Source organism: Schistocerca nitens, chromosome 1 (genome assembly GCF_023898315.1).
Source record: "Schistocerca nitens isolate TAMUIC-IGC-003100 chromosome 1, iqSchNite1.1, whole genome shotgun sequence".
NCBI lineage: Eukaryota > Metazoa > Arthropoda > Insecta > Orthoptera > Acrididae > Schistocerca > Schistocerca nitens.
Window position 1 is genome coordinate 922,987,727 of NC_064614.1, and position 23,580 is coordinate 923,011,306.

General features: G+C 42.3%; 1 protein-coding gene across 1 annotated transcript in view; it reads right to left on the minus strand.

The window, feature by feature from the left end:
- LOC126192787 (phosphatidylglycerophosphatase and protein-tyrosine phosphatase 1) overlaps positions 1–21,214 on the minus strand; it is a 30,977-nt gene extending 9,763 nt beyond the window's left edge. The window contains exons 1-3 of the mRNA XM_049932631.1: positions 20,783–21,214; positions 20,617–20,697; positions 20,340–20,531 (exon numbers count right to left, since the gene is read on the minus strand). Coding sequence (XP_049788588.1) covers positions 20,340–20,531; positions 20,617–20,697; positions 20,783–20,920 — 411 coding nt within the window. The 5' untranslated portion in view covers positions 20,921–21,214. The remainder of the gene's footprint in view (positions 1–20,339; positions 20,532–20,616; positions 20,698–20,782) is intronic.
- Positions 21,215–23,580: the final 2,366 nt, after the last annotated feature.

Below are 23,580 nucleotides of genomic sequence, written 5' to 3' on the forward strand. Positions count from 1 at the left end.
CAGGTGGTCTCGGTCCATAAGCTTAGTAAGATTGGGCATTTGTCGTGCCACCTGTGATAACTTTGCTCTGTAAATCCTTATTATGGACTTAGTGCAGTTTCTATGTAACCACATGGAACAGTAAAGTATTATGCAAGGGAAGAGTAGAACTAATAGTGGTGAGTGAATTATCTTGATCCATTGATGAGTTTTTTGTGGAACTTTTGTGAACATTGCAAATTATTAGAACTGTGAGATTAGTTTGCATTTGGAACTTTCACATGTCACTCTGCTTGCTTTGGTCTGCTCCGTCAATGAATTTATTTAAATAATTGCAGTAAATCCATTCATGATTGTAAGGCCATCTTTGTGACTTGTTTCTTATTCTTTAAATATTAAGAAATTTACAAGTTAACTTTACACCTGTGCATTAGGCTACATCACTATCTTTCAAGATATGGTCCTTATTTCATTTTTATTTATCACGCTGAATTTAAATGTGTTTTGACAAACCTATGCTTGATCCTATCAGTATTTCACAAACTATTATGAAAAGCCACATCAATGTTTAACACATTCCATTTGGGCCACAGTGACTGCTAGTTACACAGAAGTTGAAAAATTTTTTGACTTCTTTGTATGGGTCCTGCTTATAAGATGTCTCAGAAATACTTCCATCAATTTCAAAACCATCATTGTCAATTTTGGAAACAGGTTCTTCAAGCACCTCCAAAATTTCTTCATCAGTCAAACTGTTCCCCGTTTTAAGACAAACTTTTTGTGAACAAGGCAACCAAAGAGGGACACCGCACCAATGAATGTACACGAACTGATGCCACCTGTAGTATGCTTTTCACATCACGTAGCACTTTGTGAAAGCAGTAACATCCATCTAGCAGCTCTCTGAAGTACTAAAAGATCGAACAACTGACTTTGTGCCATCACTGCTTGGAAATAATGCATCGTGAAGTAACAATTAGGAAAGCCATACTCGGAGATCCTTCGGAAATCACAATGCGCATGTCATTTCTAAGGGCAGCAACTGCAGTGTGTTAAATGTTATTTGGACCAAAAGACAGCAATACACAACTGATCTTAGATATACTCAAGCCAGAATTATTGTCGATTGGGTGTTTGTCCAATCACTGCATACTGCTACCGATAAGACCACAGGTAGCAACCAACTAGTTTGCTCATCTAAAATAATAGCCCAGTAAGCTCACAAGGTTCAGGAAAACTCCAGTTGTGTGATGTCCTTCTTCTGTAGGAGGATGGTCGTCAACATCAGATGTGGAAGAAGACATGGACAGAAGATATTCGTGAGGGGAGAGATGGAAAGATACAAACTGTATCCTTACAAACTTCAGAAGGGTTCATAGGTTGGTTGGTTTAAAACGGGGGAGGGGAGGCAGGCAGAATGGAAGGGAACAAACTGTGAGGTCATCAGTCCCTTGTTCCCAGTAAAAGGGGGGTAGAAAGGAAATGTACAGCGCAATAACAGGAGAAAGGAAGAACCAGAAGAACGACAGAAGGACAACCAACACTACTGTGGACAAAACAGGAAAGGAAAACCACAGAGAGAAGCAAGAAACATGTAGAAGGGTAAAAACAAGAAGGCAGATGGTCGTGGCTGGCCGACCACAAGAATAAAAAGGAAAACCCAGCCACACTGCGACACATTAAAACATTCACTCTAAAAGCGTTAAGAGTGGAGAACACAAAGGGACAAAGAACATGAATTAAAACTTATATAGAATGATAAAACCCACCGACACGTATAAAACATAACACTAAATTAGCCGATGAGGCATTGACAGCTAAAATTAATGGCACCGAGTCCAGTAACTGAAGAGTCCGTCGCAGGGCAGCTGAAGGACAGCTCACCAAGATATGGGCCACTATCAGCCGGGCGCCGCACTGGCGAAGGAGGTAGCCATGTGTCACTTAAGTGTGACCAATGCGGAGCTGGCAGAGAACCACAGAGTCCCTGTGAAAAGCCCGCATGGAGAATAGCCACACATTCATAGACTCCTTAATGGCACACAGTTTGTCTCCCAAAGCTGCAAAACATTGCGGCACAGTACTGAACGAAGGGCAGTTGCAGAGAAGCCGATCTCCATAAGCAGTTTCCGCTTAGCCTGTTTTGCCAGCCTGTCAGCAACTTCGCTGCCTGTGATTCCAATGTGATCTGGAGTCCAGACAAATACCACTAAACGAATGGACCGTTCCAGGGCATAGATGGACTTCTGGATGGTCGCTACCAAAAGATTACGAGGGTAGCACAAGATGGTGGCTTGTAGGCTGCTCAAGGAGTCAGTACGCACAAGAAATGACTCCGCATGGCATGAACAGATGTGCTCAAGAGCACGAGATATAGCCACCAGTTTGGCAGTGAAAACACTGCAGCCAGCGGGCAGGGAATGTCATTCAGTATGTCCTCCATGTACATACGCGAAGCCGATGTGAGCATCAGCCATCTAGCAGTCAGTGTAGACCATTTCGTGGCCTCAGTACATGTCAAGAATTGAGAGGAAGTGGCAGCGGAGAGCTGCGGGGTTAACTGAGTCCTTAGGGCCATACGAAAGGTCCAGGCGAAGCCACAGTCTAGGTGTACACCATGGAGGTGTACGTGAATGGACCTCGAGTATACGTGGTAAAGGCAAGGAATCCAGTTCGAAAAGAAAGGATCGGACACTAACTGCAATTGGAAGCCCGGACCTGAGCTGCCAGGAGATGAACCACCACGGGTGGGAAAAGGAGACGGTGATTCGGAAGTGCAGGAGAACTACAAACGTGTGTAACATAACTGGCCTGCAGTTGTGCACACCTAACCTGCAATGGAGGGACTCCAGCCTCCACAAGGATGATGGTCACCGGACTCGTCCTAAAAGCTCCTGTCGCTAGGTGACCGCCACAGTGGTGCATTGGGTCGAGTAAACGCAATGCTGAGGGCACTGCCGAACAATAAAACAGGCTCCAATAGTCAAGGCAGGATTGAACAAGGGCTCTGTAGAGCTGCCGCAGTGTAGAGCGATCTGCATCTCAGGCGACTGAGGGCATTGAGGTGCTGCCAGCACTTCCGCTTAAGCTGACGAAGGTGAGGAAGCCAAGTCAATCGGGCATCGAAAACCAGTCCTAACAATCGATATGTTTCCACTACAGTGAGTGGATCGTCATTAAGGTAGGGTTCTGGTTCTGGATGAACGGTACAACGCTGACAGAAGTGCATAACACATGACTATGCAGCCAAAAGCTGGAAACTGTGGGCTAGAGCCCCTGACTGCGCCTTGTGGATGCCTCCCTCTAGGCGCCGGTCAGCAACACCAGTACTGGTGGAGCAGTACAAAATGCAGAAGTCGTCTGAATACAGAGAAGGTGCGGCTGATGGCCCTACAGCTGCTGCTAGATTGTTAATAGCCACTAAAAATAGAGATACGCTCAATACAGATCCCTGTGGAATGCCATTCTCCTGGATATGGGGGGTAACTATGGGAGGCACCAACTTGGACACTGAGAGCATTAAGCAACAGGAAATTTTGGATAAAAATCAGGAGCGGGCTTCAGAGACCCCACTCGTATAATGTGGCAAGGATATGATGTCAGGTCGTGTCATATGCTTTTCGTAAATAAAAAAAGATGATAATCAGGTGTCATCGTCTGGAAAAGGCTGTTCGGATGGCAGACTCGAGGGACACAAGACTATCAGTGGTTGAACGACCGTGGCGGAAGCTGCCCTGACATGGAGCCAGTATGCCATGTGACTCTAGGACCCAACCCAGCCACCGAAACACCATACGTTCCATCTGCTCACAAAGAATGTTAGTGAGGCTGATGGGCCGATAGCTATCCACATCAAGCGGGCTTTTACCAGATTTGAGCACCGGAATGATGGTGCTCTCCCGACACTGCGATGGAAAGATATCATCACACCAGATCCGGTTGAAGATGACGAGGAGATGTTGCTTGTAGTCAGACGAGAGATGTTTAATCATCTGACTGTGGATCTGATCTGGCCCAGAAGCTGTGTCGAGGCAATGAGCAAGGGCACAGAGGAGGTTCCCACTCTGTAAATGGGGCGTTACAGGATTCACTGTGGCATCTAGTGAATGAGAGGACTTTCCCTTCCAGCCGCTGTTTCAGAGTGCGAAAGGCAGGGGAGTAATTCTCTGACACAGAGGCTTGAGCATAGTGCTCAGCAAAGTGCTTGGCAATCATGTTTGCGTTGGTAGATAACATGGCATTTATGTTAACACCGGGAACACCTGTTGGGGTGTTGTACCTGAAAACACATTTGATCTTTGCCCAGACTTGGAAAGGTGACATATGGCACCCAATGGTCGAGGCATACCTCTCCCAACATTCCTGCTCCCGTTGTTTGATAAGCTGGCGAACGCGGGCACGAAGCCACATAAAGACTATGAAGTGCTCCAGGGGAGGGTGCCACTATGCCGCTGTAGAGCTCTCCAATGCTCCTTAATTGCTTCAGCGACTTCTGGTGACCAAAAAGGGATTGCCTTTTGCAGGGGGCCCCTTAAAGAGTGAGGGACCTTGTTTTCTGCCACAGAAACGATTATTGTAGTCACCTGCTCAACCATCACATCGATGTTACCATGTGGGGGAGATTCAATGGTGACAGCAGAGGTGAAAGTTTCCCAGTCCGCCTTGTTTAAAGTCCGTCTGGGCAGGCGTCTGTGGGCCTGACGCCGGGGCAGTGACAGGAAGACGGGGCAGTGGTCACTACCACACAGGTCATCATTTGCTCTGCAGTAGATACATGGGAAAAGTCCTGGGCTGCAAATTGATAAATCAATGGCCAAATAACTACCATGAGCCACACTGAAATGTGTGGCGGCCCCAGTATTTAAGAGGCAGAGCTTGAACTGAGACAGTAAATTTTCGACATCTCTGACTCGGCCATTAAGCACAGTGCCACCCCACAAGGGGTTATGGGCGTTAAAATCTCCCAAAGGTAGGAAAGGTTTAGGGAGTTGGTCAATCAGTGAAGTTTATACATTCAGAGATAGTGCACATCTGGAGGAAGATATACATTGCAGACAGTTATTTCCTGTGTCGTCCTTATTCTGACAGCCACAGCTTCAAGAGGGGTTTGAAATGGCACAAGTTCACTACAGACTGAGTTTAGGACATAAATGCAAACTCCACCTGTCACTCAATTATAGTCGCTATGGTTCCTGTAATATCCCTTATAGCCACAGGGGGCAGGGGCCCGCATTGCCGAGAACTATGTATCTTGGAGGGAAAGCAGGTGTAAAGCTCTAATTTCCTCTTAGCCTCCGTGATGGTCAGTCAGACCAGGGTCTTATATTCCATGATTTTCCTCTCTCCTGCAGTCTGGCGAGGAAGATGAATGATACTCTCCACAGTTGACACAGATGGGAGGCGGGGCACATGGAGTATTGGGATGTGACGGACGTCCACAATCTAAGTACAGCAGGAAGACATATGGCCGAACTGCCAGCACTTAAAGCACCGCATCGGGGGAGGTATATATGGCTTGACATCACAGCGGTAGACCATCACCTTGACCTTCTTAAGCAATGTGTCACCCTCGAAGACCAAGATGAAGGGACTAGTGGCAACCTGATTATCCCTCAGACCCTGATAGGCGCACCGGACAAAATTAACACCTGGATGCTCTAAATTGGCATGCAGCTCGTCATCAGACTGCAAAAGAAGGTCCCTGTGGAATACAATACCCTGGACCATATTTAAGCTATTATGGGGCGCGATGGTAACAGAAACATCCCCCAACTTGTCACAAGTGAGTGATGCTCGTGACGAGGCGGAGGATGCTGCTGTTGTCATGACTGACCCAGAGTGCCTTTTGGACAAGCCCTCCATCTCCCCAAACTTGACCTTCAAATGTGCCACAAAAAACTGAGGCTTCATGGACATGAAAGATTCCCCATCAACCCTCATACATATGAGGTACCGTGGCGAATAAGCTTCACTGCCTCCTTAGCCCGGTGTTCCTCCCATGGTGTGGCCAGGGGAGGGGAACGATTTGGGGTCATATTTCTTAGCACTGAAGTTAGACTTTGCCCGCTTAGAGACTGCTGGCAGTGGACCACCAGCAAGAGATGACGTACTACACTTCATGGAATGTCATCCGCCCTGATGCTACGCAATCCGACCTGGGGCCCTCCCACAAGCGCCACCCAGCAGCATGGCCATTGCTGGGAGCCCCGTTGCCCCAGGGTGACGGGCATCTACTTCTTGACATAAGTGGGGAGTTAACAGCGCAGGCATCAGCAGAGCGATCCTTGTGTAATGAGAGGGCTACAACCAACAGGGTGCATGGTGGCCCCACCACAACGGACTGGCTACTGTGCTGGATATAAGGTGCAAAGAATTCCATGGTCATTGTCGGCACAGAAAATGACACTGCACTGTGGGTGGAGGAAAAGGCAACCAGGAAGGTGTCCTCGCCCAAGAGATGAGGATGAGTGGGACTGCAATGCCTCAATGAGAAAAAGATCTCCATGCACGATGGACACGATACACCATGTAAGGTGCCCTTCCCCAATTGGCTCGCTCTTTAAGAAAATTTTGAAAAATGGAGGTCCAACCCTACAAGGGACTATAACATAAAGGCCGAAAGGTGTGAGACTCCTTTTAGTTGCCTCTTATGACAGGCAGGAATACCTCGGGCCTATTCTAACCCCCAGGCCCGCAGGGGGGAGATGGGTTCATAATCTCACATCCCGTACAACTAGTCTTTCCTCTAAAAGTTGACCAGGATGGGAAGGATGTTGCAGGTTGATACTTTTAATTATAGACACAATGACAATATTGACTATCCCAGACTTGATCTATCATGTATTCCATGATGTACGTTCTTATGTAGAAACATATCAATAATATAATAATAGTGCTGTGTATCTGCAATAGCGTCAATAACTGACTGCTAAGAAAGGTGGTAAAATATTTTTGCTCAGCAAATGTGACCGGATACAAACTGATGAATATCTTAATAGTCACCAAATATTTGGTGCTGAGGGAGAGGATGTGGAGCACAAATGCATAAAATTCAAAAAATCATTTAGTATGCCTTCAACAACTATGTTCCAAGCAGGGATTTACAGGATGGAAAGGCTCACTGTGGTTTAATAGTCATTTGAGAAAGTCACTATGTAAACAAAGACCTTCATTGCAGTTTTAAGAGAAGTCAAAACCTTGCTGACAAACAAAAGCTGAACAATGCAAAAATCAGTGTAATGGAAGCATTGAGAGAAGTGTTCAATGACTTTGAAAGTAAAATTTTGCAATCTTATCTGACTAATAATCGTAAGAGGTTTTGGTCTTGAATAAAATCAGTATGCAGATAAAAATGACTTATTCAATTACTTAGTGATGACAATGGCACCAAAATGGAAGATTTTATTTTATTTTTTATTTTTCGAGTCCAGGACATAAAATAATTACAAAAAGTATTGATTCACACAACAAATTTGCAAAATTAAATATGTACAGTAGTATTTATGACACAGATTCAATAATATATACAAACAAGCAGCAAGATGATTATATTTTTTGATGGGCCCAGTATTTGGCGGTTATCACAGCAGTTTCGCTCGCTGCAGCAAGATCACAGATAGTGCATGCAGCCAGTAGGTTCCTGCAGACTAGCAGATGTTTGTCACCACATTGACAAGTTTCCTCCTCATTACTGAAGCCCCACTTCCTGAGGTTGGCTTTGCAGCTTGACACCCCAACTCGCAGTCTGTTCAAAGTCTTCCAGCTCACGTATGACAGGTGTGAACCTTCTGCTATTTCCTCTTTGACCGTTATGTGATAGTCTTCAGCTAGGGAGTCTCGCCAAAGCTCCTCTCTGCGAGTTCTGGGAGATGAACGAATTGCCACAGTTTTTTGTAGGAAGCTTTTTCTTGACCTCAGTCTTGGCTGTTGAGGGTCATGTCTGAACAAAGGATGTCTAGGGTCGATTTCTTGTTTTTTCCTTCTCCACTTCTGTTGCAGCTTGCCTACGAATGTGTGGCAGTGCTATACCCACAATTTTGTACAGCTTATTGACAGGAGCAGGTCGTAAGCAGCCTGTAACAGTGCACCCTGGCTCGTTCAGGGCTGTATCTTCTTGTTTAGCATGCAGAGAGTTTTGCGAGATGGGTGCTGTGTATTCTGCGACAGAGAAACACAGTGCCAAGGCAGATGTTCTAAGCACTTTTGACTGGGCACCCCAGGTGGTTCCTGTAAGTTTGCGCATGATGATGTTCCGCACTTTTACTTTGAGGCTCGTTTCTTCACAGTGGGCTTTGAATGTGAGGGAACGGTCCATCCTCTCCTCAAGGTATTTAGGAGTTTCACAGTGGAGTAGTTGTTCTCCTCTCCATGTGATGTTCAGTTTCCTTTTGGCTTCCCTATTTCTAAAATGGAACGCACCTGCTTGGGTCTTTCCAGGGTTTGGTTTCAGTTGGTTTTCATTGTAATGCTTGGCCCAATTTTCGAGAGCTGTTGTCAGTTTCACCTCTACTTCCTCAAAGTTTTCACCTTGGGCAGTGAGTGCTGTATCATCAGTGTATATGAATGCCTTAGTTGAAGAGTTAATTGGCTGGTCATTTCTGTAAATATAACAGTGGATACAGCACACTTCCCTGAGGTGGATCATTTTTCTGCATTCTCCATTGACTCTTCTTGTCTTGGAGAGAGAGAAAGTATCTCATGTTTTGCAGCATACACTGAAGGATCTGAGTTTGTCGGTAATCCTTTGTAGCCAAGTGTACTTTTCTAAGCAGCTTTTTGTGGTTAACAGTATCATAAGCCGCCATGAGGTCGATGAAAGCAACACCTGTTATTTCACCTCTCTCACACCCATCCTCAATATGCTGAGTCAAATTAAGGATCTGTCCACAGCAAGACCTTCCCGGTCGGAAGCCGGACTGCTCTTTTATGAGTATTTTATCAATATACTCCGATATTCGATTTAGGATCAGCCTTTCCAATACCTTGTACAAATGACAAAGGAGTGAAACCGGACAGTAACTTTTTGGGTCTGTTGGGGGTTGGGGGGGGGGGGGGGGAGCAAAGGCTGTCCCTGCATGTGGAGTAGGTTATAACATACTAAGAGCATGCCTCCTCTCACCAAAACGTTAGGGATAAGACCACACAGTTCACAATATTTCAAAACCCATTTAACACTGATGTCAGTATCGGTGAGCAGATCTGCAGCCAAACTGAGGGCTGCCCTGATGTCAATATACAAAACAAACAACCAAAAAATGCTTAACTGAAAGTTGCACACCACAAACTTCACAGAGTGGTGGATCCTCCTGCTTGAAGAGAGAACCATGTGTTAAAGGGCTATGTTCCTTGCACATTCTGGTGAGCAGCACTTCCATGGCATGAAGTCTGTCAAGCCTGTGTGGTCAGTTTGAATGACTGCGGTTTGTTTTCTGCCATCCCAAACCGTTTAGCTTCTCACTGACATATGATTCGTCTGTCAGATAAGAAGATGAAAGCACGCAAAGGTACAGCACATGGACCGACAATATGATCCCAACAATTCTTTGGCTGCTTTGTCAGCTATGTTGTTTCCCTGTATTTCAATGTGTCCAGGTACCCAGCAAAAGATAACCTCCTTGCCACACTAAGAGCTGCAGTAAGGAGTCCGGATGAGCTGAATGAATTGGTCTATGGAATACATGTAGCGCACAGAAACCTTGTGTTGTGATGCTTGTAAATTCACTCCAGTGTCATCATAATGCCATACAACTTTGCATCATAGTTCGTAAAGTGTTCTGGAAGATGCACTTTGGAAACCCTATCAGAGAAAACAGCTGAACAACTGAGAGCATTCACTTGCCAGATCTATCTCTATAAAGAGCGATAAAAATGTAGTACGTATTTAAAAGTGAAGAAAATAAGAGCTATAAAAACAATGTGGAGTACCAGTTTTCTTGTACTGTGTCAAGCTTAAAATAACTCTGGGCTTCTAAAGAAGTCAAGGTGGCAGACTGTTCCACTCCTGGCAATGTATTCGGAAGTCTCATATGTGCAAATCCTTGACACAGTCAGTGGCACATGTAGCGAATGGCCTGGCTGCACGAGGCTGATTCTTGAACAACTGCTCAAAGTTAGGGTGGACTGCTGCACATTAGCCTATGACTGGGGCAACACAGTTTCAGGGGTTGTCGAGCCAGGAGTTGCTGCCGCCAAATCCAGTGTTGGTTCACCAGCATATTTACACAGACTCCCAACTGGGCTAATTTGATATGCTTCAGTTGATATCCGAATATCTTATGGTGGACAGCATCTAACTTCTTGAGGTAGGAAATACAGATCAATCCGCAAACACAGCTGCTGCAATATAACCGTGATCTGATGAATGCCCCGTACAACAGCAGGTGGTGGGACATGCTAGCTCCGAACACCTTTCCCTAAGGGATTTTTAAATATTGAATTATCTGAAGCCCTTTGTCTGCAGGTCTTTCAGGTGCAGTAACCAGGTTAATTTACAGTTGAATAGTAGGCCCAAATAGTGCACGGTGTCCTTAGAATATTAAATATTGTCCTCCACTGAGAGGTCCAGTTGGTTAAAACTTCAACGAGCACAGTTAAAAATTGACACATCTAGACTTCTCTGGTAAAAACCTAAAATCAGTTTTACTGGCACAAGCTTCCAGCCTACTGATGACCAGCTGTAGTTGCCTCATTGTCACTATAAGATTTGAGTAAGAGCAGAAGACTGCAATGTCACCCACAAACAAAGAGCATTTAATAGGGCTTCTGACTACAGAGAAGTTTCACTGATAGTGACTGCAAACTATGTGATACTCAGTTCACAGTTCGCTCCTTGGGGGACCACATTCTCCTGAACACAGCTATCAGACATGACACCACTAACTTGATATTGCAAGCACCGGCCCTCAAGAAAGGACGGGATAAGAAGTGGAAGATGTCCATTTAGTCTCCATTCCTGAAGCTGACAAAGTATGTTGCACCTCCCTGTGGTGTCACACACTTTTTTGTAGTAAAAAATTAGAAGAAATCCTCTATCATTGTTTCCAGAAGAACTAAGTTGTCAAGTGCAGAACTGTAGTGGCTGAAATTGCGCTGGGAGCGGCACAGGTGACCTCTGGATTCGAGATGCAATGTGAGGCAGTAGCTGACAATGCACTCAAGGAGTTTTACCCATACAAATGGTAAGTGCTAGACTCTTGATAACTGTTAGGGTCAATGTGATCTTTGTCTGGTTACCATAATGGAGTTAACATTGCCTCCTCTAAGTCATGGGATACTGTCCATCAAACCAGATCTGATTGAAACAATACAGGAGCATGCCATTGACTTCACGGTACAGATTACAGAGCATAGCATAATGAATTTGGTAAGGTACGCTGATAGAGCTGATTCCAATTCCACATGGAGAATGGAAGATTGTACACCTCCTCATTACATGAGAAGAAGTAGAGCCTCCTTATCTCCACAGTCTTACAGCACACCTGGAAAGCAGATGATTGTCTTGATGACACAGTGTTGGTAAAGAAATGTTTAGAGAAAACCTAGGCCACATCTTTCAGCTTGTCCACCAAGACCCTGCTTCTCAACAAGGCCATAAGGGGAGGTTTACTACCCTCGCCTAAAATCTACCTTATTGAGGTCCTAACTTATGCAGTGTAAGTGGACCAATTAATGAAGTAATGAATTTCTTCCAGAAGGCCCTCTTCCATTCCATTATTACTTGTCTCACTGGTATTCTTGCAGATCTGAAGGCACAAATGTCTTCCGTAGTCGGGTAGTGTCTCAATTTTTGCAAAGCTGCGCACCTGACTGCTGAGTGACATTCAAAGATGGCCTGCTGATTGCATTGCAACCAATTTGCCTCTTGAAACATCCATCTACATGGTCTCTGGTCAACCACAACCTGAGGCAGCAGCCAAATTGTATTGAATCCTATTATTTTTCTTTCTTTTCTTTTCTCATATATAAGCTATATGTAAACTGAAAGAGCTATAAACCAAAGACACCACCAAAAGTAAATTAACGAGTTGTTTTGTGGCCAGGATATTGTTTTGATACATCGCTAAATATCTGTGTGAAACAAAGTAAGAAATACGCTCTTCAATTTATTAATTCATGTATCTTTACCCTTTTGTTTCAGGAAGCGGTAGCTTATGGACGTATGCTTGGACCTGTCATACCAGCACTGTTAAAAATGTGTATTTTAACTGTTCATTAAAAGTATTATAAAAAGTTATTAGAAAAGGAATATTTATTCACACTGTTATAAATTCAACTCTTATCTGTCCATCACTTCACTCGCCGCTGAGATAAAACATCAAGAGGATCAGTGCACACTAGAATAATTGACGCCGTATCTGGAGGAGCATTCCTGCACCTACACTGTCGCACTCAAGACTGAACACAATGGAATTCATGTGAAGGTAATGACTCTAGACTTAATATGCACCTACTGAACTTGGCTTACTTGTACTAAAAGTATTGTGTTTCGTGTTTTTCAGAACTTATACACAGATCGACAGTTTTAATGGTTGCAGCAGTATGTAATATAAACTATGTTTATTGATCTTGAATGTAATGATATTCAAAGTCTGCTGATATTGGTATCAGTTAAAGTTCACCCAAGATTGTGCATAGATTCATGAATTACCTTCAAAATCTTCAACTATTTTTTCCAATCAATTTTTCCAATTATTCAAGCAATTTTTAATCCATTTCCACATCACTATTCAGAATCCACAAGGTCAATGGCTGAAGACCCTCCAACTACAGAAAAGTGTACCACCTGACCAGAGTACAAAAGACAGATATTTCCTGAAGTCACCTACAACAAGGAAAGGGTGAGGGGGTGTCTGGGAAAGTTCTGCCAGTGCATCTGCATCCAATGGATCACGAGGAGGGAGATATGAACACATTGTGATTTTAACTGGCAAGAGAACTTGCACTGTAACTGCTTGTACAACTGTGGTAAAAGGGACAAGAGGGGAGTGGCATCTGACATTGATGAAAACAGCCACACCAACCTTAGCCATGTCTCCAGTAACATTTTCCTTCCTGCAGGGATGGTGGCCCCTTAGGGCAAGGTATCGGTGACTTTAAAATGAGTTTCTTGTAAGCAGATGCATAACAGTCTGTCATGGGCCACAAGTTGTAATTCTTCCAAATTTGACCAGTAGCCAGTAACATTTGAGTGGGCACGCATATGTATAAAATGCACCAACCTCAATTTTTTTTTGCACTGTTCCATTCTTGTTTCACAGTTGCAAGCCCATACCTGTTCCTTCATTATTGCTTCAGATGACAATTCTAAATTGTCTTGTCATACACCCAAGTGAGTAGCAGTAACATAAAATAAACAGCGAGATAGGCAAGAAAAAATTTACAATTCATGCACAAAAATAACCCAGATAACAAGCCAGCAGCACAATCCACTGTCTACACGATAATTAACAATCAAATATCCAGTTGACTAGGATATGAAGCAACTGTGCTGTTTAATGCTTTGAGTGGGTTGTTACTGTGGTGTCACATCTGCCTGTGGCAACAGAGTAATATAATGAAAATTTATTACATTATTGTTTAATTAATTAAACAGTGTTTTAACTGATACCATGTAAGTGGTACGATTAGGTGGGTAGATCACATAACTGATGAGCAGGTACTGAACAGAATTGGGGAGAAGAGGCATTTGTGGCACAACTTGATTAGAAGAAGGGATTGGTTGGTAGGACACATTCTGAGGCACCACGGGATCACCAATTTAATACTGGAGGGAAGCATTGGGGCTAAAAATCATAGAGGGAGATCAACAGATGAATACACTAAGCAGATTCAGAAGTATGTAGGTTGCAGTAGTTACACGGAGATTATGAAGCACAGGATGGAGTAGCATGGAGAGCTGCATCAGATCAGTCTCTGGACTGAAGACAACAACAACAACAACAACAACAACAGCATTTTATTGTTAATTAATTAAACTATGATTAAACTGTGATTTTGCTCATACATATTTACCTTGGTGACATAAAGACAGCCATTCTCTATACACATACAAAGAGAGCGGCGTGCCTGCTCGTGGGTTAAGTTCTGCTGCAACACACGTCCCTCTGGGAGTTATTGATTAGTGATGGCTACCTTGTCCTTCCTCGGTAGACGTGATTTACCCAAGAGATCGAGGGGAACATTAGGTAGTGCCTCCATGTGGATATCAATATCCTCTAAAGTAAAATCACTGTCGGAAAGGGAGAGGGCTCACCAACCTGACAGTTTAGCTGCCACTTTCTTGGATTTTGAATGACTTTGTGCGTGATTTTTTTTAGAAGTTATGGGCATTATGTAACTCAGCCACCACAGCAGAGTCACCCAAGACTCAGTATCCCCGATGATTAGGTACTTCATTTGACATGGCAGTTTCAACACGAAGTGTTCCATTACAACAAAGTCGTTTAACACTTTAAGGACCCCCCAGCAATAACCCTCCAACGCCTTGTGAATACCGAAAAGAGAGACCTTCTCAAAGGTGCCCTCAGCTCTCTTGTATAACAATGGAAGTGTTATGGCAAAGCACTGCCCTCTTACCATAATTCTAAGACTTCTTCCCGGGAGGATAGACCACCTGAGCTCTCCAGGTTGGGTACCACTTTACTGTACACCCATTCTGTCAGGAGGAGATTGAAATTTAGGATGCTGCATACAAATCTCACAAGCCACTAGGAAAACAAATGTCAACCCAGACAGAGCCCCACGTGTCTGAGCAAGTCTTCGACATCTAACGGTCCAGGAGGTGAAGCCAGGGGCCCTTGTTCTCTGAATCCACAATGTTCCACCGCTGCATCTAACAATGGTTTCTGAAGTATGCCCACAGTTTATGGTAAAAGAGGTCTAGCAGCACTGCCAGCTCCAGCTCTGGATGCACTGGGTTGCTGTACCCGCACCCAGCCATTGCTGGGAAAACAGCCCACCCCTCCCTTAGGTGTAGGGCGCACTTTGTCAGGCCCCTCCACCGAGGCTTGTTTGGCTTGGGTGACCCTGCCAGCGGCTATACATTATCTCAGTGTCACTGAGATACACAAAGCTTCCTGCCTGGCACCACTAAAGGGCCCGGCACCACTAAAGGTCCCTACGATAAGGCTGTGTCCCATGTGAGAGTACCTTTCCCGAGGGCATGCAGCTCTACTCTATAGTTAAATGATGGTATCCTCCTGAGCAAAATATTTCAAAGGTAAAATAGTCCCTCATCTTGATATACAGGTGAGGATTACTCAGGAGAATGTCAACATTATGAAAAAAACTGGAATTCTATAGGTCAGAGCTTGGAGTGAATGAGTGTAGGTAGGTTAGATAATTTAAAAAGGGAAATGGGTAGGATGGAGTTAGTCATAGTGGGAAATGGTGTAGTTTGGGGGCAGGATGAACATGATTTCTGGTCAGGTGAATGCAGCATTATAAATACAAAACCACATAGTGATAATGAACAAGTAGGTCTATTAATGAATAAGAAAACAGGACTGTGAGTAAGCTACTAGAACACTGCAGTGAACCCACTGAAGCAGCCAAGATAAACATGAAGCCAACACCCATCACAATAGTACAAGTTAATAAGCCAACTAGCTCCGCAGATGATAAAGAGATTGAAGAAATGTATGGTGAGATAAAAGAAATTATTCAAATAGTCAAGGGAGAGGGAAACTAACTGCGATGGGGAGACTGGAATTTGGTAATAGGAAAAGGGAAGGGAAGAAAAAATAGGTGAATGTGGACTGCGGGATAGAAATGAGGGAGGAAGTCACCTGACAGAATTTTGCACAGTGCATAAGTTAACCATTACTAATGCTGGGTTTAAGAATGATGAAAGAGGATTGTTTACCTGGAAGAGACCTAGAGACACCGCACGGTTTCAGATAGGTTATGTAACAGTAAGGCAGATTCTGGAATCAGATTTTAAACTGTAATACATTTCCAGGGGCAGATGTGGACTCAGACCACTGAGGCTGGTGAAATACCCCCAAACTTCAAAAAGAAAGGAATAATTCCAATTCCAATGAGAGCAGATACTGACAGTGGTGACTATTACCGAACTATCAGTTTAATAATTCATGAATGCAAAATATTGACACGAATTGTTCACAAAAGAATGGGGAAACTAGTAGATGCCAACCTTGCAAAAAAATGGGAGGGGGGCGGGGTAGGAAATTAAGGTGATAACGCTGAAAGAACCAAAGGTTGTCGAGATTTTCAAATGGAGCATTAGGTACTGACTGATTGAAAATGGCAAAAGAAATACAATAGAAGGAGCATGGGTAACTTTGGAAGATGAAATTGCCAAAACAGCAGAGGATGAAATAGAAAAAGAAAAGCCCTGTAGAAATCCTTGGATATTACAGAAAGTACTGAATTTAATTGATGAAATGATAAAATTTAAAAATGAAGCAGGTGAAAGGGAATAAAGATGTCTAAAAAATGAGACTGACAGAAAGTGCAAAATGGCTCAGCACAAATGGCTAGAAGACAAATGAAGTCTATAGAAGCATGTACAACTAGGGGAAAAATGGATACCACCTATAAGGAAACTAAAGACACTTTTGCGGAAAAGAGAAATATCTGCACGAATATCACCAGCTCAGATGGAAAAACCAGTACTACGCAAAGAAAAGAATGCGAAAAAGTGGAAGGAATGTACAGAAGGGCAATACAAGGAGAATGAACTCTAAGGTGATATTACAGAAAGGGAAGAGGAAGTAGATGAAGTTGAGTGAGATACATGCTCCTGTGATAAGAATTTGACAGAGCAGTGTAAGACCTATGCCAAAACAAGGCACCTGAAGTAGACAGCATTCCCTCAGAATCACTGATATCCTCGGGAGAACCAGTGATGACAAAACTATTCCATCTGGCGTGAAAGATATACGAGACTGATGATTAGGACCCCTGTTCACTTTTTTAAAGTAAAAGATGATTGCGAAATAGAAAAAAGAAGTATACGTACGATTATAATTATTTTATTGAAAAAAAAAAGAAATACATTTTATGTAGAAAACTTAAAATAATGCTACAACTTATTCTAAAAACATGGGATCCACAAAAAAGGTGGGTTGACTCCTTTGAATGTTAGTGACTCATCTTCCTCTCCACTTGTATTGGGGTCACTTCACATATATTGTCTATGTCCAGGAAAGCAAAGACAGTGTTCTTTTTCCAAACCCTTTTTCAAAGGCACTTAACAGTCATGGCTGACTCAGTTACATTGACAATTGTGCCTATGAACCTCCTGTGTCCCTTTTTTGTGTCAAATCTAACAATGACAAAGTGACTAGGATAAAGTTCATAAGGTGTAAAGACTTCCAATCCACTGATTGCACTTGTGCCCTTGTCTGGGTTCTCATGTTCATTGGTGGAGAGAGTTTGTGAGTATCTCCAGAAACATTGTCACTTTTGTCTGAGGCGTCACACTCTTCATCATCAGGAAAATCATGTACTGACACACTTTTCCCAACCTGCACTGGAACCCTCGTTTGCCATTGTCTCGCAGGCCTTTCATCGCTCCCCAGAAATTCTTGGAGCAATTCTATGAGGGCTCCATCAACATCCTGTGGATTTGTGGGTCCTTCACCATCATCTTCAACACCAGGAACTCTGTAATTACTCTCTCGGGATTGAATGGCAGTATCCCCCATTTCTCGAAACCAGTCTGGATGTTTCTTTTGGCATTTACTTCCAGAGCCCTCACAAGCTGGCTTAGTAATTGGGGGAACATATCCTTTGGAATGGTGGTCTCCTCACAACAGGAACCCAACTTCCATGTTCGGAGAATGCTTTGCCAGCTGGTCTTCAATGGACAAAAACTGCCACGTCAAGAGGCAGAGTTTTTGGGAAGAAAAATCATTCTTACACCATTCTCTTCACAGGCCTTGACTGAAGCCACTGAAAGATGAGTGGAAAGGTTGTTGCCGATTAAAATTTTGGAGCCTTCTAACTTCCTATAATAAGGGAAAATGATTGTGTTAATACAGTCATCAAAACATTTGAGCATCAAACCAACCACTTTCACTTCTATAAAATCTGGTGTACTTGGGAGCACCATCCATTCATGAAGCACACAAGTGCTTCGAGTGATAAACAACATACAAAGGTAGCAGTTTTCCATTTGCTGCAGCAGCAAACATAATTGACATTGCTGCTTTGGAGGTATTCATGACTCTCTCAGGATATTTTGATCCTCTTTCCATAATTACTTTTGCACGGCCCGGATTATCTGCTAAGTTTGTTTCATCGAAATACACAATATTACTTGGGGGAACATCTTTCATTTTCTTCTCTAAATTATCAAAATATTCCCGTAGTACGATCTCTCGACACAGAAGAACGTGCTCTTTTAATGTTCTGGCAAAGTCTTAGACTCAATTTTTATTTGTGCCTCTTCAAAAGCCTAACAGTGAATTCATGACCAGGCAAATTATTTTTGATATTTCAAACTAATTTACCTCTCCGGCCCAAGAATCCTTACACAAACAATTGCAGAATCAACCGGTCAAAGTGATAGCCCCACTCGGCACAAATAGCAAGCCTGTCCACAATCAACGCCTCTTCATCTGCGGAGAGTGCAGTTTGTCCCTCTTGGGGGCAAACATCCTTATTCCTCAAATGTCAGTGGAGAACTGTGTATGGAATGCTGACATTTCTAGCAGCTTGCCTAATGCTGCTCCCTCCTTTAACAGCAGCAATGGCTTGGGCTAATTCATCCTTGCTTCTCTTTGTGTAGGATTTCCCATGAGGATCAGGAAAGTAATTTCTGGGCATTTTAATCAGTCTGGAAATTAAATAAAACGAAACATTCAAAACACAAGCAGGTAGTATCCCATAACCAAATGTAAGCTCGATAATAGTGTTTTTTATACTGATCCTATTCACCCCATTTTTTTAAAAAAGTGCGTTCGTTCGAGTGAAACAAAATGAAATCAAGAAATATATTTAATACTCACCAAAAACAAAGGAGGACCTGAATTCGGAACACATTCTTGGTAGAAGCACTGATTTTGATGATACACAACTCCCGACCGCACACCACTGTATACCAAGTTTTCGGAAAATACATAATCATGGGAATCCTTGCCCACATGTTTACAGTGCTCTAAAAGCTAGGGTAGCCACTATTGAAACACAAAATGTTCGTGAATGTGTTCCTCAAGAGCAATAATGCTGATTGACTCACTGGTTTCCATATTTTATTGCGATCCTGTGTAGTGTCTATTGTTTTAATGTTTTCCTGTCAGAATTGATCCTATTCACCCCATTTTACGGTATCCTCATGCTTCAAAAAGAAAGGAATAATTCCAATTCTAAAGAAAAGAGGTACAGACAGATGTGACTATTACTGAACTATCAGTTTGATAAGTCATGACTGGAAAATATTGACATGAATTATTCAAAGAAGAATGGGAAGCCAACCTTGGCAATGATCAATTTGGGTTTCAGAGAAATGTAAGAAAGTGAGGAACTAGTAATGCTATGACTTATCTCAGAAGGTAGATTAAATAAAGCAAACCTACATTTACATTTATAGACAAAGTAAGCTTTTCACAATGTTCACTGAAATACAATCTTTGAACTTCTGAAGGTATGAGGGGAGGGGGGAGAAGGGGGGGGGGGGAAATACAGAGAGTAACAGGTTATGTAGAAGTTGTGCAGAAACCAGATAGCAGCTATAAGAGGCTACATGGATGAAATGCAAGAGGTGGTTGAGATGGGTATGAGACACAGCTGCAGCCTTTCACTGGTGTTATTTAATCTGTACAGTCTGCAAACAGTAAAGGAAACAAAAGAAAAATATGGAGAACAAATTAAAATACAGGAATCAGAAATAAAAAGTCAGAAGTTTGCAATGACATTGTAACTCTGTCAGAGATGGCAAAGGATCTGAAGATCAGATGAATGGAATGGACAGTGCCTTGAAAGCATGATATAAAATGAGCATACAAAAGCAAAACTAGCGCAATGGAATATAGTTAAATTAAATGAAGACTTAGGTTGGGAAATATGAGACACTAAAAGTTGATTTTTGCTATTTGGGCTGTAAAAATAACTGGCAATGGCCAAAGCATTGAAACCTTTGAACAGAAGAATTTGCCATGTGGTGCTATTACAGAAGGAGGAGGTTAAATGGCAGATCATGTACCTAATGAGTTTCCCCACATCTACTATTTACTTTGGTTCATCTTAAGGTTACTTTCTGTTGTCATTTGCGTACCCTAATGTTAGTGCCCGAGTATTATGGAAGCTATTGCAATACTACTATAGCAACTACAAAGAAAGTTTTCTGCATTACACACCTACCATACATTGCACGAAAAGCATGTAAGTTTACTTACCATCATAAGGTAGCAACCAACAAGAGTGGCACTACGGGTACGTCCTGCTTTACAGTGTACGTAAACGCTGCCGCCGCTTTGTTTCACTTCCTCAATAAATTCCACACCTCGTGAGAGTTTTCCTTGGCATGGTGCTTCAAATATGTCAGTAGTTGACAATTGAAGAAATCTTATTCCTAGCCTCTCCCAATCCTGAAACGTAAGACGGAACTGTTCAATAAATTGTTTAGAAAATTCGAATTTCTTTTGGTAGACGACATCTACGTTCCAGATTTACCTTATTATTATTTGACAGTATCCTTAGTTCGTAATCTTCATTCATTGAGACTACTCCTTTGACGTTTTCTTCTTCGACCAACTACAAAACAAGTTAAAATATTGATTGAACAGTTCATTTAGTTATTTGTACGTGTCATAAAATGAACTCAACATGGACTGCCCACCTTTGTCGTCAACCACTTAAACGGCAGTGCGCCTAAAATCACAGTTTCGTCAATTCTGTCATACCATCTCCGTTTCGTACATTTCTCCATGGCAACATTGTATAAAAGTGTAGGATAAAACGATAATCTGGCGAACATTGTAAGCGGCTTCTCTTTCGCATACGTTTATTTTCTCCCCAATCTTCCTTGCGCCACTTTCCCATATCGTATACATGTCACACTTTCACACAAGCCGTTGCTATTCAGAGGCGTACGTTCCTATGGAATGGAAAGCACTTGTACTTGTCTGAGAGAGGGAGCCAAATCAGCAAAGAATTATTAAAAACAATGTCTTTCAACTGGCATCGTTGCAGCTTTCTTTTTCCATAAATAATGTTGTTCCGATTGTACTGCTTACAGACATCAAATAACCACGGATAACAAAATAACTTCACTTTTGTTTGTAATTTGTCCATCTACTCTAGTACTATCTATGACATCTAGTCAAACTTAACGTGTTTATTATTATGTATCACAGTCTAACGTAAGACTGTTATGTATTATCAAGATGTAATTTGTAAACTACAACACTTTAATAAAAGCAACAAGCTAACGGTACCAAAACAATTAATGGAACTACAGTTTCAAATACAAGAAATTACCGAGCGAAGTGGCGCAGCACACTGGACTCCCGTTGGGAAGGACGCGTCCGGACAGCCCGATTTAGGTTTTCCGTGATTTCCCTTAATCGCTTCAGGTAAATGCCAGGATGGTTCCTTTGAAAGGGCACGGTGATTTCCTTTCCCATCCTTCCCTAATCCGATGGGACCCATGAACTAAGCTGCTCGACCCACTTCCCCGAACCAACCTACAAGTAAATAGCAGAAATTACGTGGTGTAGCCCTATATAGTTTTAAATGTATCTTTAACCCACAGTTAGAGATGTGACTGTATTGAATACGGATACACAGAAAGAGTAAAGTTATTAAGCGCTATTATGTAATACTCTATACTCCAGATGTAACAGCAAACTTTAGAGAAGACATCAGTTCAATACTATATATGTTTGCCAGTCATACTGTCATCATTGGAGGAGACTTATCATCCATCAATCAATTGGGATAATTACTGTTTTATAACTTGTGGGCATAACAAGACAGCTTACCAAACATTTCTCAGTGCCTTCTCTGAAAACTAGAACAGGCTGTTACGAAACCAACTCATGATCGAAATATGTTAGACCTGATGGCAACAAATAGACCTGACCTCACTGAGGATGCCCATACTGAAACAGGTATCAGTGACAATGAAACAGTTGTAGCAACAACAATTATTGAAGTATGAATGGCAGTTGAAACAAGTAGGAAGATTTGCATCTTCATTAAGCTGGATAAGGAGGCAGTCATGTCATATCCCAAAAGGGAACAAAACATTTATCATGGGGTAGGAGCATGTAGAATAATTGTGTTCAAAATTTACAGGAGCAGTCACCCATGCACTACACATAAGATACCTTGTGGAAAATTTAATGACAGGAGGGACTCGTGATTATACACATTCACTGCCAATAAACATATAAGAAAATGGAGACTACTCTGTAATACGTACAAAACGAAGGGTTACAGTGTGGTTCTGGATGTCCACCCACCCTTGGCCCCAACCCCTGAAATCTTGGTTGTGATGATGGACTGATCTGTAGCACAGCTCGCGGTCTGGGTTAGGTTGAAAGGTAACAGTCTGGTTGTCAGTTGATTTAGCCAACAAACCTGAAAGCCAGATTTAAGGGTGGTGTTGACAAACTGACCAGAGTGAAGCCTAATTTTTATTTCTGTCCCATATTAAAAAATGCAAGTTGTTTCCATAAGTAACCTTTACCAAACAAAGTATAGGGTACTACAAAGAGAAATGCCAAATAAAATGTGTTTGCCTATAAACAGAGCAATGCATGAAGTCTTCAATGACTACCATAGGACAATATTATAAATGATCTTTCACAAAACCCAAAAAAATTGGGTCATATGTAAAGCCCATTAGTGGCACCAAATTAAGTGTGCAAGCCCTCATAGATGAGATAGAAAATGAAAATAAGGGTGGCAAAGGAAAAGCAGAAATGCTGATCTCCATTTTCAAATGTTGCTTTACAAAGGAAACCCATGGGGATTGCCCTAATTTGATACTTACACCACTGAAAAGTTGAGTGAAACAGATATTTATTTATTTATTCTCCATGGACAAATACAAGGATTTGTTTTGGATAGTTTACATATTGATCATTTCCCCTTATAACATCATGGGAAACAATTATATACAATAGGCCTACAGATAAAAAATTATGTTGCTTTTTTTGGTACATGTAAATACTATTTATACAAATGAAAGTATTCTACTCCTCTGAGAGGAATTCCTTAATACTATAAAAACACTTATTGCTGAGGAACTCCTTCAAGGCAATTTCAAAGCAGCTTCCACTTAAGCTTTTTAATTTTTTTGGAAGTTTGTTATAACATTTGATCCCCATGTAATAGGGGCTCTTGTCTGCCCTTTTTGTCTTATTTCTTTCCAGGTGATAATCATCATCCCTCCTAGTATTGTACATGTGCACTTCTCTATTTAGATGATTGTACTGCTTGTATTTTAGAATCAACTGAACAGTTTTATAAATATATTTGGATGGGAGTGTTAGTAGTTTTTTAATTTTGAAAACTGCTTTGCAGGACTCATTATATCTAAGCTTACACATGATCCTAACTGCCTTTTTTTTGAAGGATGAATACCCTATTTACATGCTTGGCAGCAGCACATCCCCATACTTCAATTCC